The 15,820-nt window shown below is 42.6% G+C and overlaps 1 protein-coding gene across 2 annotated transcripts in view; it reads right to left on the bottom strand.

Moving 5' to 3' along the window:
• ANTXR1 (ANTXR cell adhesion molecule 1) overlaps positions 1-15,820 on the bottom strand; it is a gene marked incomplete at both ends in the record, with an annotated part of 238,604 nt that overhangs the window by 202,582 nt on the left and 20,202 nt on the right. For both annotated transcript variants that reach the window (XM_080711616.1, XM_080711617.1), the window contains 2 exons: positions 5,376-5,447; positions 11,107-11,178. In XM_080711616.1, the coding sequence (XP_080567742.1) occupies positions 5,376-5,447; positions 11,107-11,178 (144 nt within the window). The remainder of the gene's footprint in view (positions 1-5,375; positions 5,448-11,106; positions 11,179-15,820) is intronic.

Raw genomic sequence — 15,820 nt, 5'->3', positions numbered from 1 at the left:
TTTTTCCCATAGTACTTAAATTAACACTATCACTCTAGTATGCTAGTGAAATGACCTACAAAATGTGTTTCGATTTGCCAACTGCTTAAACTGATAAAGCTAGGAAATCTTAGAAGAGCAATGTGTTGTGGTGCAAAGAGCAGGGGTTGGATCAGATTTAGAACCCAGGTTATCAGGACACTAGTTTTCCCATTTCCTAGTTATTTAACCTCAGCAAGTTATCCAGACTCTCTGGGCCTCAGTGTCCTCATCTGTAAAATGGAAATGAGAGCAGTAAAAAGACAGTCGTGACTGTGGCTTATTACAACAACAAATTTTTGTTAAAATAAAAATTCAGTTACATAAAGACTCTAAGAAAAGTAAATGAAGCTGGTGGATTGGAGAGGAGTGTTAAAACCTACACAAGGGAGAGTCCAGGTTCCTCTTTTCTCTCATGGCCTTAACCTGAGTATGGGTCTCAGTCACATGGTAGTGGCTGAGTGACTTAAAAGGCCAAAAAAAAAAAAAAAAAAAAAATCCTTGTATTTCTGAAAACCCCTGGGAAAAGGGACCCTTGTGGTTCAAAGAATGTGGGGAGAATCTCCATCTTTCTTTCATTTTTTTGTTTTTATTCCTGCTTTGCCTCAGGGTAGCCTATGTGGAGAAGTGTATAGCAGCAGTGTAAGTGGCCAAAACTCCAGCAGAAACCCAATCTTTCTGGCCAAAAGATTTGCAAAAGGAGGGGGTCTCAATGGGCCAAACAGTGTAGGGGTCCCAGAGGTGTGAGACAGCTGGAGAGGAGCATCCCTCAAGGCTGTGAGTGAAGCTGTGTTAAGTCCTGGGCTCATCCCTGAGCCGCACATGCGCAGCTTTAAACATTGGACAGATCCCAAAGAGTTTAATAAAGTCTTTGAAAATTGAGCTAACATTCTAACCACCACCCACAGAAGAGAGAGAACTTCTATGAACCTAGGCAGATTGATTGCTTACTAAAGAGAAAAAAAAGAAAGGAAGGAAGAAAGAAAAAAGCAGAAGCAGAACATTTGAACTTGACCCTCATTCTTTTTTTTTTTTTGGTGGTACTGGGGTTCCTGGAAGCCCTTCTCCCTCCGGGCTACACTCCCAGCCTTTTTATTATTATTATTTATTTGGAAACAGGGTCTCTTAAGCCAGGGAGGCTGACTATGAACCTGCGCGATATTCCTGTCTCCGGCTTCCAAGCGTGGGGATTACAAGAGTGCGCCACCACCACGCCCGGCTCTTTTTTTTTTTTTTTTTCGTGGTACTGGGGTTCCTGGAAGTCCTTCTAACTCCGGGCTACACTCCCAGACCTATTTTTACATTTTTATTTGGAAACAGGGTCTCCTAAGCCAGCACGCGCGTGGCTGGTTTCGAACCTGCGCGATCCTTCTGTCTCTGCCTCCCAAGCGCGGGGATTACAAGCGTGCGCCACCACGACCGGCGACCCTCAATCTTAAAAAACAGAAAATTCAAACATTTTATATTGTACTCTAAAATTACTCAATATATAAAGCACCCAGAAAAATTATTGATTCTTACAGGAAAAAGACAATTAGAAACGAGTCCTGAGATGATGGGATTATAAAATAGACATTAAAGCAACTATAAATAATGATACTCTATGAGATTACAGTAAATATCCTTGAATAGAAAAATGGATTTTTTTAAGCAGAGAAATACAAACTTTAAAAAGAACCAAATGGAAATTTAGAACTGAAAAATCAAAATATCTACAGTAAAAAAATTAAATATATAGGTTCAAGAGTTGAAGAAAGAGGAGTCAGTGAACTTGATCACAGATCACTAGATGTTATACAATTTGGAGATCAGAAAGGAAGACTGAAAAAGAAATGAACAGAACTTCAAAGAATAAGATAAAAAAAAGTTCAGCATTTATGGCCCTAGAGTCTCTGAGACAGGAGGAAATGAGTGGTACAGAAAAAAATATTTTAATAGTAATGGCTGCAAACTTCCATAATTTGGTAAGAAATATATAGTTCTAAGAAGCTCAGTAAGTAAAAAATTGGATAAGCTCAAAGAAAACTAGACACATTATGGTCAAACTGCTGAGAAGTAAAAATAAAGAAGAAATCTTAAAAGCAGGTAGAGAAAACAGTACATTATGTATGAAACAGTGATTAAAATGGCCACATGTTATCAAGAGAAAATGGAGTAACAATGGTTAAAGAGGATAAACAAGAAATTATATGTAAGGTGCTTAGATAATAAAGACACTCACAGGTGACATCATTATAATAACTTTAATTCCTTTACTACATCACAACACACTATATTCATTTTCCATTCTATTCAACTCTCCCAGTTTTCTTCTGTACAAACTCAGCCACAAGTCTTGTATGCAAATACGCTTTTGATGTAATTTCTTTTGATTTACCCCAAATCTTTTTGCTGTTGTTGAAATCAGAGTCTCCGCTAATTCATGTCTTTTTTTTTTTTTGGTGGTACTGTGGGTGGAACCCAGGGGCTTTTCTACCTCTGGGCTATACTCCCAGACCTATTTTATATTTTATTTGGAAACAGGGTCTCACTAAGTTGCTGAGAGCCTCACTAAGTAGCTGAGGCTGGCTTTGAACCTGTGCGATCCTCCTGTCTCAGCCTCCCAAATGCTGGGATTCCAAGCGTGCGCCGCCACCACACCTGGCTATTTTTTAAAAATTTTTTAATTTTTAATTTTTTTGTCATGTCTTATTTTTAATAACTCTGTCTCGCCCAGCAGTTACCACGTGAAATTCTCAGTCTTTAACATAGCATTTCTGAATGTCATTTGATATACATTTGGCCCATATTAAATGCTGTTTCCAGCAAAGTAGAAATTCAAACCTCTCTTCTCACTGGCACAGGAAACTAGCAGAAGTGAAGTTAATGCTCAAATATGTAGACTCCAAATAGATTCTGATGATGACTTAATTTCAACAAGCATAGCAGGCCAAAATGGATCAGAAAGTCTAGACTTTATGATAGTGTTTATAAATAGTGATGCTAAATCCCTGACCCCCCTCTGCCCTCTCCAACTTCCCAGAGGCTGTGAGCAAATATCCAGTAACATCCACTTCATGTCTTGGCCAGCTCTTGTATGTGGAGTGAGCACGAAACAACCCTTGGGTGCCCAGGGTTGAAACAAGATGTGAAGAACAGGTGAGATCTGATTTGGTTTCTGATTTGAGAGCTGCACACATCTCCCTGCAAGGAAGGTCAGCACCCATGGGCACCTACCAGCTTTAGAATGACATGTTATCCAAGTGAGAGAGGAGTGACAAACAAAGGAAGGATCGCTGACTGCCTGTGCCATTCACAGCTCACTGTCGCTGCCGTGTCCCTGAACGAGTGGCTCAACCTTGGAGATAAGAATATGCTAGCAGCAGGATCAGCCAGGTTTGCTCTGGGCTTAGTTCCCCATCTCTGAGTAACAGACATCTCTGCACAAAGACCACAGGCATGAAGACTGAGCAGGATCAGGAGCCTTGCAGATGGCTAGAGACACTTCCTCAGAGATTTTCAAACTCCTCGGCCAACCCTAAGCGCAAGCCACACACGCTTCTAGGATTTTATGACTATTTCACAGAAGGCTGCAAGGTAAATGGAAAGAATGTGGAGCCTGGGCTAGCGCGTGTTTTGGTTAGTGTTCTTTGGAAGGTGATATGCCCTCAGTTTCTTGTGTTAACAAAGAATGAGACTTTTTTTTTTTTTTTTTTTTGGTGGTACTGGGGATGAAACCCAGGGGCATTCTACCTCCGAGCTACACCTGCAGCCCTATTTTTTATTCTTTATTTTGAAAAAGGGTCTCACTAAGTTGCGACAGGCCTCACTAAGTAGCTGAGGCTGTCCGTGGACCACGATCCTCCTGTCTCAGCCTCCCAAATGATGGATTACAAGCGTGAGCCACCATGCCTGGCTCCAAGACTCTGAATTTTTAAATGAGGTTTCTGTGCATCTCAAAAACATGCATGTGTAGAGAACTTGAAAGGTTCTCTATGGTACTGAATACTTTTTGTTATAGATTGGAAATAAAGGCATAGGGAGAAACGGGGACCAGATTAGATTTGCTGAATTTTAGTCCATCCTGTTAATTCTATCCTCATTTCTATGAGAAGAGTGTTATAAAGTGATCATGCCCTCTCTGTACTCGCTGCCACAGTTTAGATATGGTTTGAGTGGGTCTTCTAAAGGATCACATGCTAGAAACTTGGTCCCACAAAATCCCACAGCATGGAGATGTCAGGAGGTGATGAAATATTCTTAAATATTTAAGAATATTTCTAGCGGGAGGTAATTAGGTCATTTGTCAGAACAGATTGAAGTGGTTCTTGCAGGACCCAGGTTGCTTCCTATGTGATTAAGTTATTATAAGAAGAGTGAGCCCCTGACTCTCTGACTTTCTGTCTCACCATGTGACCTCTTTCTTCTGAGTGTCTTCCCACCATGCTGCCATCTGTCATGTTAGACATACTCAGAAGGCCCTCACCACAACTGAGAAGATGCTCTTGAGTCTTTATAAATATGAACTAAATAAACCTCTTTCCTTTATAAAGAACCCAGCCTCACATAATTTGTTATAGTAGCAAAAATCAGGTAATACATTTGCACTTCTTCCTTTTCTTTTCCCAACATGTTCACAGGTAAGTCCACAGGTATGAATGTCAATTGTCCCACATGTGTCCCCAGCAGTACTTTCTTATATGGAAATGTCCAGTGTCATTAACATAAGAAAACTCTTCTCTCCCTTCCCCAACCTAGCTATGAATAAATGACATGTCTGTTATTGTTAGTCTTCATTTGCAAGTAGAAATGTGGGTAAAAGCCAGAAATCATTTTTTGAAGCTAGGTCCAACTACTACTTATATGTGAACAACATTTTTCCACAGATGATCCAACTTGTCTTATTTTGTGGTACTATAAGCCCTCCTTGTCAATTCCCCTCCTTGGTGTTGTTACACATGATATTATTTCAAGCTCTTACCTCTCTCATGATACACCTAATGTATCTCTAAAACCTCAATCGAAAAATAAATCTAATGCAAATTCAAGAAAACATAGCATATATTATAGTAAATATAGTATAGCACCCAAAAATATGGTTTGCTAATATTTTGCTTCAAATTAGCAAACTGAGTTGCCAGACATAAGATTTATCTTAATGTTATTTAGTGATTTATAAAATTTCACCAACAGGTAAGTCTATCAAAAGTCACAGCAGAGTAAACTAGCAGAAGGATCCAGGTACAGAGTTCAAGATTTACGTTAAAGGAGAGAGCTATTGGGCTGCAATGACCAACAGGCTAAGGCCTTGGGGCACAAACCTCAGAGCCAGCCAGAAAAGGATGGATTTTATAATGAAAGAGATGACAAGTCCTTACCTGTCCTCTGTTAGTTTCATTAAGGTTGTTCCTCGAGTAGAGAAGACAATAAAAGACATCCTTAGCTGTGGGCTGGAAAGGAAAAGAGACTTTATTGGGGAAGATGGAAAGACCATGGCATATCATTTCCTTTCAAGTTTCCTACTTGTTCCCCTTAAATCCTGGCTGCTAGAGCTGAGGACCCACAACCCTACCCAGCAGTAGACTTGAAGCAGATAATCAAGGAAAAGCCCTGCTGCATATTCCCAGGGGCTGCCCCTGATTGAACACCAGCATTCAGTGAAGGTGAATCACAAGAAAGAAAGGTAAAATTCATCACTGCGCTGGACTCTGAAGTATGCCCTTGGGGGAGGGTCTTGGGGAAATGATCTGCAAGGTGTCTACAAAGTGGAAAATCCTGATAGATAATTTTTTGTGTGTGTGAGAGTGAGGACTGAACCTAGGCATGCTATACCATGGAGACTGAGACAGTAGAATTCGAGGTTCAAGGCCAGCCTGATCAACTTGGTGAGGCTTTCAGCAATTTAGAGAGGGCCTGTTTAAAAAAATAACTAGCCAGGCGTAATGGTGCACACTTGCAATCTCCATGCTTGGGAGGCGGAAAAAAGAGGATCGCGCTGTACCTCCTAGCTGTACCCCTAACACTTTTTATTTTTGTTTTGAAACAGGGTCTCACTAGGTTGCTGAGCGTCTCGCTAAGTTGCTGAGGCTAGTCTTAAACCCGTGAACCTCTTGTTTCAACCTCCCAAGTACTGTGATTACAGGCATGCGCCACCACACCCAGCTCTGATAGACAATAGTTGGCAGTGTCTCCACAGTAGTCTGGTGGATCATATAATTCACCTTGCCTATAGTGTGAAGTATCATTCCTTGTTCCAAGAAAGTGTCTCAGACTGTGGCAGTTTGATTCTACCAGATATTAACATCATCCAACAACCAACAACTTCTCTTTGAACTAAAAGTGGGATTATCATCAACCCAACTTCTCCTTGGCTTCCCAAGGAGATTATCCCAGAAGGAGAAACTGAATTGACTGCCCACTGGATTCTATTCCACTTGGTATTTATATGTCTCGTTTTTAAGGGACAATTTGACACTGTTCTCATATGGCAGGGCTCAGGAGCACTGTCAATGTAAAACCCACACTCTGGGAGACAGAACGACTCTCAGCTGAGGACCAAACATGTTTCTCAGTCTGCAAGATGGACTGCAGTGGACTCAGCGATGCAATGCCATCCCGAGAGTCAGTCTCAGAGTGGCCAAATGGTTCATCCATGATAGCATCAAACTCTGTCTTCACACAACAGTGGCTTCCCACACCTCATCTGGCTCTAAGCCTTATAGTTTCCACATTACAAAAGGCTTCTCAAACCTGGGCCCCCTTTCACTTTGTAGCTTAGGACCCTGGCCTCAGTCATCTGACTTCAGTAATTTTTTCCTAGATGGTACCTTGTCTAGCATCACCCCTTGCCCCAATTAATTCTTTATATTACTCTCTGAATTATTTTACAAAACTATGAATCAGATTGTGTTATCTCTCTGCCATAAAACCTCTAATGGTTCCTGTTGCTTCTAGGATGAAATCTTTATTATTTTCATATGCCTGCCACATCTTTGGAAACCCTGAGCAAGGTGTTTAGTACTTGGTAGGAACAGTACCTGATGAACTGAATATAGGTCTCTTAAAACTGACTTCAGCTCTCTGTCCATAACCCTGGGCTACTAGCTACAATTTCACCAGTGCTGGGGCAGCAAGACACCATGTTCTGAGTGATAATAACAATCATAATGATCATAGTAATACAATGATGGCCAATTTGTGTTTGTGTGTGATGCTGGGTATTTATCCCAGGGGCATTCTATTTCCAAGCTATACACCCAGTCCTATTTTTTATTTTTAATTTTGAAACAGGATCTCACTAAGTTGCTGAAGGGCCTTGGTAGGTTGCTGAGGCTGGTCTTGAACCTGCGATCCTTCTGTCTCAGTCTACCAAGTACTAGGATCATGGCCATGCACCACTTTGCCCGGCATAATGGCCAATCTATGTTCCATACACTGTCATGTATGTTCTCACTAAACTTAGAGCAATTTTATGAGATTGGCACTATTATTATTCATATTTTCCATAAAGGGAAACTGAGGCCCTGAAAGATAAAGTAATTATCTGGGTTATACAATAGGGAGCTGAAATTTATGATTCTAGAACTTGGGCTCTTCGCTACTATACTCTACTTCTTACTATTGAGTTCAGTTCTGGAAAGAACAGATTTGAAATGTAGGAAATGTCGGTTTCTAAGGCACTTCTGGTATATGGGAGACTTCACACTGGGAGTTGTCAGCCTACTGATGTGATATGGCACAGTGGTTAGAGAAAGGTTTGTGGTGAGAGAAATGGGCCAAAAACAGAACCCACACCGACATGAAAAGTGTTGGCTGAGGTTGGTGGGATGAAAGGGGAACCAGAAGCCAGTGTAGGAGAGAGTTAGAAGGAGGAGCCAGTCAGCGTTAGCTAAGCCCCTCTGCTCAGCAGATTAAGAATTGCAAGACTAAGATGCTCACTGGATTTGTCCTTGAGGATATCCCTAGTGACCTTGGTGAGAGCAGGCAGGTGCAGGGTGGGGACAGGGCCACATCACATGGGTCAAGGAACGATTGAGAAGTAAAGATATGACAACGGCAAGACTGAATGAGAAATAGGGTTGTATCTGTAGAAACACATGATCAGAAGGCTTGCTGTCATTGGTTTTTGGGGAGCATGGACAAGGGAGTTAGTTTATATCTGTAGACTTTGGGGGAGGAGCCAGGGGAAAGGCGAAGGAAGATATAAGAGAGAAACAGAGACCTACAGGAGACTAGAGATAGTGGCATAAAATGGGGCTGAAATAGGGTGGACTTAAAAAGGGGATGTCATGACTCTCGGGGACTGGTGAGAAGGACAAATGCACATCTTTTAGTATTAGCTTTGAAAATGAAATTCAAATATTCATTCTGTCTTGCTACTCTCTGGATTTTGTGCGTGTGTGTGTGTGTGTGTGTGTGTGTGTGTGTGTGTGTTGATGGGATTGAAAATAGGGGTTTTCTGCCTCTGAGCTATACCACCAGCCCTTATTTATTTATTTATTTATTTATTTATTTATTTATTTATGGTGGTACTGGGGTTCCTGGAAGCCCTTCTACCTCTGGGCTACACTCCCAGACCTATTTTATACTTTTGTATTTTTGGAAACAGGGTCTCTTAAACCAGCGCGGCTGGCTTCGAACCAGTGCGATCCTCCTGTCTCCGCCTCCCAAGCGCGGGGATTACAAGCGTGCGCCACCATGCCCGGCTTTATTTTTTATTTTGAAACAGGGTCTTGCTAAGTTGCTGAGAGTCAGGCTAAGTTGCTGAGGTTGGTCCTCCGTCTGTGATCTTCCTGTCACAGCCTCCCAAGTCCTGGTCTTACAGGTGTGTGCCACAGCATCCAGCTTTCTTTCTGTAATCTTGATGAAGTAGGGGGTGAGGTGATTTGACGAGAGTTATGGGTGTGAGGTTTGGGCTGGGGTTTGAGGAAAGCAGTAAAGAATTAGAATCATTATTAGGAAGATGAGAGGGAGTTGGAATAAAGATAAATCAAAGGGCCTAAAATGTTAAGAATCCAACTGTAATTAGCAATAATGTATTTTTGCTGACATCAGCCACTGCTCTTGAATGACTCTCCCTCCTGTGGTATCAGCCACATTAGACTATTTATTAAAAGGAATAAATAAACAAGGTATAGTGGCCCGGGCCTACAATCTCAGTACTTGGGAAGCTAAGACAGGAGGATTTCAGGTTTGAGACCAGCCTCAGCAACTTACTAAAGAATCTCAGCAACCTAGCAAGACCTTGTTTCAAAATAAAAAAGGCTGGGGTAGAGCAAAAACAAATAAATGTCATCCATTTACATCAACCAGGAGCAAGTACTATGTGTCTGGCACTGTTGCAGTTACTTGGACTGTAGCAGTTGACAAAATACAGTCCCTGCCTCATGGGGCTTGCATGATGGTAACGTTTTGGCGCCAGACTTCTGGGGTCCATAGCCAAAGAGGCCAGAGGAGACAGTCAGAGGGAAGAGCCTCATGGTCTAGATTATGTCATGCCAATTTCTCTGGTCCTCAGTTTTTTCATTTGTAAAGTAAGGGGACTGGATTAAGCATTCCTCAAGTCCCTCCAGCCCCTCCCCCTTTCCTTGATGCTAAAATAGTGAGGGGGCTGGGAAAGAGAGATGATGAATGCCACTCTAAGCCAGGTGCTGGACTAGTCGGTTTCTTTTTATTTTTTTATAATCCATCCATGGAAACCAGGGTTCAACCAAGGTAAGTAAATAGCTCTGGTTGCACAATGGAGCTTGGATTCAAATCCACGTCTGCCTAACTTCAAAGCCTTTCCCACTGGGCTCCTCTGCTTCTTAAGGAGAACACAAGAACAGAGGATGGAGACAGCTCAGGCTGTCGAGCATCTACTGAAGATGCGGTTATGTCACTCCAAAGGACCAAAGGGTGGGAGTGCAGGAGAGGTCATTTTGGCTCAGTGACAAAAATACTTTCCTGAAAACTGACGCTGTCCAATTATTGAACTGTTTTTTGAGAAAGTTCTCACCAGAACTAGTCAAATGGAAAGTTACTGAATGCTTCTGAGGGTACATTAAGGAAGGTATTCCTCTTGGGTCTAAATATCGACAATTCTCACCAATTTTTTTTTTTTACCACCCATATGCTTGTTTCTCTCTCTTCCCTGTACTTCTTTCTCGATTTGGCATCCATTTCCCTCATCATCTGGGTTTAGATGATTTCTGCCATAGCTTCCAATGTTTGGCCTCGCAGAGAGGCCTCCTCTACCCTCCCTGTATTAGGCAGGTAGATACATATTAATCAATAACTGAATATAGGAGAACCATGTCTGTCGTTACCAGGGCCCAGAGGATAATCTGCGTTCTGAGATAAGGCACCTTACTCAGGAGAACTCTGTGGCTACTCAGAGCAACTGGGAGACTCAGTGGAGACCATGTGGCTTGAAGTGGAGCTGCATTAGGCTTTATACTGATCTGACCAATTTTACCAAAGGTGTTGCTTTTAGCACATCCTTGGAACTGTATGGTTGTGTTACTTCTTCCAGGCTGTACCCAGGAAGGGTAAAATGACCTCCTTTTTTTTATTTGTGAGTATCAATACTTAGTGTAAAGTAGCACCTCCAGGACTCCCATGATATTAAACCAACCCAAACCTTCCCAGGAGAGAGGTATTGAGGGGGCTCAGAGGATGCTACCTTGCTGAGGCAGATGGCTTGAGTGAACGACCATGATTTGCTCAGGATTAAGGAGTGTTCCCAGGATGTGAACTCAAATAGGAAAGGTGTGGACAAACCTAGAAGAGCAGGTCATGCTACACCCGGTATATAATGTATAAAAGTCTTCTAGAATGTGCCAGCTGCCCCCATGTGATGCACTCTGCAGGAAAAGATGGTAACAGTACTTTATAGGATTGTATTATTCAACAAGAGAGAGAAAACATTAAAACTTTTGGTCTTAAATCTGGCCCTTCTGAAAACACTTAGCCAAAGTTACCCTAATACATGGCATAGATCTAAACAGAGTAAGGAGCCCTTGGTATGAGATCTAAGTGTTCACCTTTGACAAAAAGCATCCCCAAACACGGGCTGCTTTTACTCACAGCAGAGAACCACAAGAGAAGCAAATGCATCGTGTGTCTCACCTGATGAATTTATGAGCCAGCTGTTCCACAAAGTAATAGATCTCATTCCAGTGGTGCAGCACACTTCCTGACCTAGGGAAACAAAAGCAGGCGTTGCTTTACTCTGGCCATCATTTATCTTTATCTTGTATTAGTTCCCTCCACATTAGATTATTTTGTTATTCCTCTGAAACTTTTGTAACTTTGAAAATTATTTGAAAGGCTGTTTAGATGTCCTGTTAGACTTCTTCAATTTTGTTAAAAAAAACTCCCCAACTTCATCTCCACTGCCCCATCTATTCCACAGACCCATGCCAAAAAAGAAAACAAAACAGAAACAAAAACAACTTTGAGCCCAATCAGATTCATAGGTTAGTGCCACATATTTATAAAACTGCTATTTTGTGCTATTTAAATTTTTTCTCTAATGCCGGGCGTGGTGGTGCACGCTTGTAATCCCCGTGCTTGGGAGGCCGAGACAGTAGCACCACGCTGGTTCAAAGCCAGCCACGCTGACTTAAGAGACCCTGTTTCCAAATAAAAATATAAAATAGGTCTGGGAGTGTAGCCTGGAGGTAGGAGGGCTTCCAGAAACCCCAATACCACCAAAAAAAATTATTCCTGTAATAAGGGAAGAAAAGCTTTTCAAATTCTTTTAAATAAAATTAGCACAAACACACAAAACAGACCATCAAGAGTCCAATTTCACGCATGTAAAATAAAATAAAATATGAGCAAATTACTCCTGCAGAAATCCAAAACTAATAATTTATTTCAGAATTAATTTCAGAAAGGTACTGACAAACACTTAAAGAAAGCTAATGTAATTAGTCATAATTAGCTAATGTAATTAGTCATAATAAAAGAAGAAAAACGACAGCTTTTCATTATATTAAGAAAGAATTCTCTTACTGAAAAGAGGGAAATTGTTTCTCTTGAACACATGGAATCATAGGATTTAAGATCTGGAAAGGGGATTCTTTTGAAAGAATACTTTTATTGGTGCATGATAGTCTCACATCATAAAGTAGTTCAAAGTGATAGGGGAGACACACACATCACTTGGTGACCTCCCTGCAGCTCCCCCACTGCCTCCTCCTTGTACACGATACTGAGATTGGCACTGGTGAGTCCACATGTGTAGATAACGCAGCGCACCCTCCCACACACCTGCTCCATCTCTCTCCATTGGTGCTTCTCCTCTGTCATCTAGAGTTCCTCTAGTATTCCGATGACTCCCTAGCTTCCAGATGTGAGAGAAAACATATGCCCCTTCGCTTTCTGTGACTGGATAGTCTCACTTAACATAATGTTCTTTCGGTCCATCCATTTTCCTGAAAATGACATAGCTTTGTTCTTCTTTGTTGCAGAGTACAATCCCATTGTGTGTATATTCCACAATTTTGTAATTCATTCGCCTGTTGAGGAACACCTAGGTTGGTTCCATAATTTGGCTACTGTGAATTGTGCTGCTGCTATAAACATAGAAATGCATATATCGCTAGAATATTCTAATTTCAGTCCCTTTGGAAAGCTACCCAGGAGTAGCATAGCTGGGTCCTATTTTATATCATTTTAGATCATATCTGGCATAACCAGCAGCAGGGCAAGATTATATTGGAAATTTCACATTTCCTTTTCTTTGGTAGGTACTGGGGGATGAATCCAGGGGCATTCTACCTCTAAACTACACCCCTGGCCCTATTTAATTTTTTTTTTTTTGAGACAGTGTGTCGCTAAGTTGCTGAGGCTGGCCTCAAACCTGCAATCTCTTTGCCTCAGTCCCCCAATTACAGGGATTATAGGTATGCACCACCATGCCCGCCCGGCATGAGTTTATATTTCTTAAGTGGCAAACATAACTTATTGCCCAGGACTCTTCTAGCTGCTGAGGTGCACATGTGAATAGTGGTGCTCTCCCTCTAAAAACTCATGGTCAAGTGGTGAGTACAGATGAATGAAAATGCCGTATGTTGTGACAAGTACTGCAGCTGAGCTCCATGCTTTCAGAAAAAAGGGGGATGGCTTATTCTTCCTGTGCAGGCTCAAAGAGGGGATGGTCTTTAATCTGAATCTTGAAGGACAGGCAGAGACTTTGAGAGGAAGAGAAAGGGAAAGGAGCATTCTGGGTGAGAAACACAGAAGTATGCCAAGATTGTCTTTGCTTGGGGAGGAGCAGCCTCATGTGGCAGAACCACAGAGCCCAGAGGAGGGGTGAGGGGTGAGAGGTGAGGGGTGAGGGGCTGGGGAGACAAAGACAGAATCAGGGTAAGGAGAGGGCATGGAGCCCTTCCACCTGTGTCCAATGTTCTTACCAGTAGAGAAGTTCTGCAGTGAGGAATTATAACGGGAGGGCTGCCGCAAAGTGAAGTAGGTTCTTACACTAAAACCCGGAGACCATTCTTGCGTCCCTGCTTAAGGAGCAGGTATTTGAAGTAAGTCCCTTTTTAAAATTATTTCCTTATTCTCAGTGTTGGCCCTATTTCACAGGCACATATCAATTTGCATTGCTTTACTTATTAATAGAGTCATTCAAAGAAAAATCATACTTACTTTCATCCTAAGCGTCTTATTTTCACTATTCTTCCATTCAACTGACATGTAAAATTTATATAATTTGGGTATTCACCTGGCCTGTTAATGCCAAGTATTGAGGAAGATGCAAAAACTATTCTTGGGTCCTAGAAAAGCCTAGGTCCATCAAAAACTTTCTCGCACATGAGCAGGTGCTGAATCTTCTCCAAATGGGAGCTAAACCCAAGCTGGAGGCAAGGTGGGGCTAACTTCTCCTGTCTCATCTCTGCTGAGAGCAGCCAGCCTGTCACCATTGGGGTTTGCTGTCTCATGTGCATAAGGGATTATTCTTTAGATAACCATCTAAGCCCCCACACAGACCTCTCTCAGCCACACTCAAGAAGTACCTAGCCTACATTCTTGAACACAACCTTCCAAGACTCTGACACCCAGAATGCTTTTGTCTTCTTTGTGTTACCCTGGATTTCCAGATGCTTCAGCTAACTACTAAAGGGGAAGGGAATGCAGGACTAGCCAGCTTTACTCCTTGGACTTCTACTCTTCATTTCTGAGCCTTCCTTACCCACACATGAAGGCTTTACTCCAATATCAAGCCATTTCTTGGAAGAGGAAAAAGCCCCATGTCTGCTGCTCCTGGTTTCAGCCTGGAGGTGAGCTTGCTGGGTACCGTACACCTCTCTAGTCCACGGCAGGGAGCTGGCCGGCCGGGAGCCATAGATCTCTCCCCTGCCTCACCACTGCCTCTGTCCACAGCTGGACTTCCTACCACTGCCCCATCTGTGGGACCTTCGGAAAGCACCCACGGGAGCTCAGTCAGAGTCCTGTAGAGGCGGACATGCTGGGGCTTTCAGTGTAAGTTTTCTGCTGCAATATTCAAAGTGTCACTTGTCTTTGCCTTGTGAATGATTTTCTGGTTTGGCAACTGACCGAACGGACAGTCCCAGAATAATCAATTCTGTGTAATTCAGACCTCGGACTTCTCACCCCTGAGGACCTAAGAGTGCTCCTGGTCACAGCTAGGAGAAACCGGAGTGGATCCAATTTCAGCTTCTTTCCACTCTATGGTATATAAAACGCCCATCTGTCATGCCAGCCTGTTTTAAGGGCTAATGACTTTAAATCCTAACTATGGAGTCCGGATAGTATTTTCTGACAGTAGAGCTCACCCAGCCACTCTTGTCCAAAGCTGTGAGGTAGAAACAAAAAACACCATTCTAGCCCTTAAAGATGCCCATAGGCTCCATGGGTATCAGGACGGTGTGGAGAGTGTAGGTCCCCTCTCGGGATTTAGTGCCTCTGTTTCACAAGTATAAATCTCAGCGAAATTTGGAATTCATGTGGCCTCCCAGGAATTCTGCCTGGTGACAGCTTTATTGAATTCTCTCCTTGAAGATTCATTCCATTTACCTGGGTCCTCTCAAGGCTCCAGTGGCTTTGCAGAGGAGCCCGCCACACCTTGGGGGAGGAAAAGCCACCAGTTCTCATTGCTATTCCCAAGAAAGGTCTCTGCTGGGCCAGCTCCAGGTTTTTCTTACTTTTGTTTTTCTCTGCTCTCTTGCCAGCGTTTGGAACATGGTAAGAAGTCAGGAAGTGTTTGTGACATTGCACTCACTGTGTGTTCCCAGTGAGGAATTTTGCATGGAACCTGGCATTGTGCTCAGATTTCTGTTCAGTTGCTTCCAAGGATCTACTATGCAAAGAGTAGGAGCAAAATAAGAACCCCCAATTTTATTCTGATTTGTTTTCTGAACAAAAATACATTCTTTTGTGTTTATGAGAGTTTCCAAAGCTCCTTGTGGTTTAGCGCCTTAGAAAACACAGGCTCTTTCCATTAGCCACACATACAGCCAAAGAATGGAGCCAGTCAAATGGGGTTGAAGTGGTCCCCCTTTCTTTTGCATATAGATTCAAATATAAAGGGAAATGCTTGCAGTTGGAACCATCACCAGGAAATCTCTTCATCCAGAAGAGCAGAATGGCTCGGAAGGGTGGAAATTATGCAACCCTCAGGCCTTGTTTGCCCTCAGCCCCACCCAGATGAAGTCACTAATGACCTCAGATACCTACTCAGGTCCCCAGCCAGTCCTGCAAGGGCATAGCTGTGTTCAGCAGCCTCAGGCATCACTTAGCAGACCCACAATTAGTCCAAAGACCCGCGTCCACTTGCTGTTGTGCCATCTCTCCCCAGCTTCTTCCTTGG

The sequence above is a fragment of the Muscardinus avellanarius genome (genome assembly GCF_963383645.1).
Source record: "Muscardinus avellanarius genome assembly, chromosome: 15".
NCBI lineage: Eukaryota > Metazoa > Chordata > Mammalia > Rodentia > Gliridae > Muscardinus > Muscardinus avellanarius.
The sequence above is the reverse complement of the archived record's forward strand: the minus strand, read 5'-3'. Positions and strand labels throughout refer to the sequence as shown.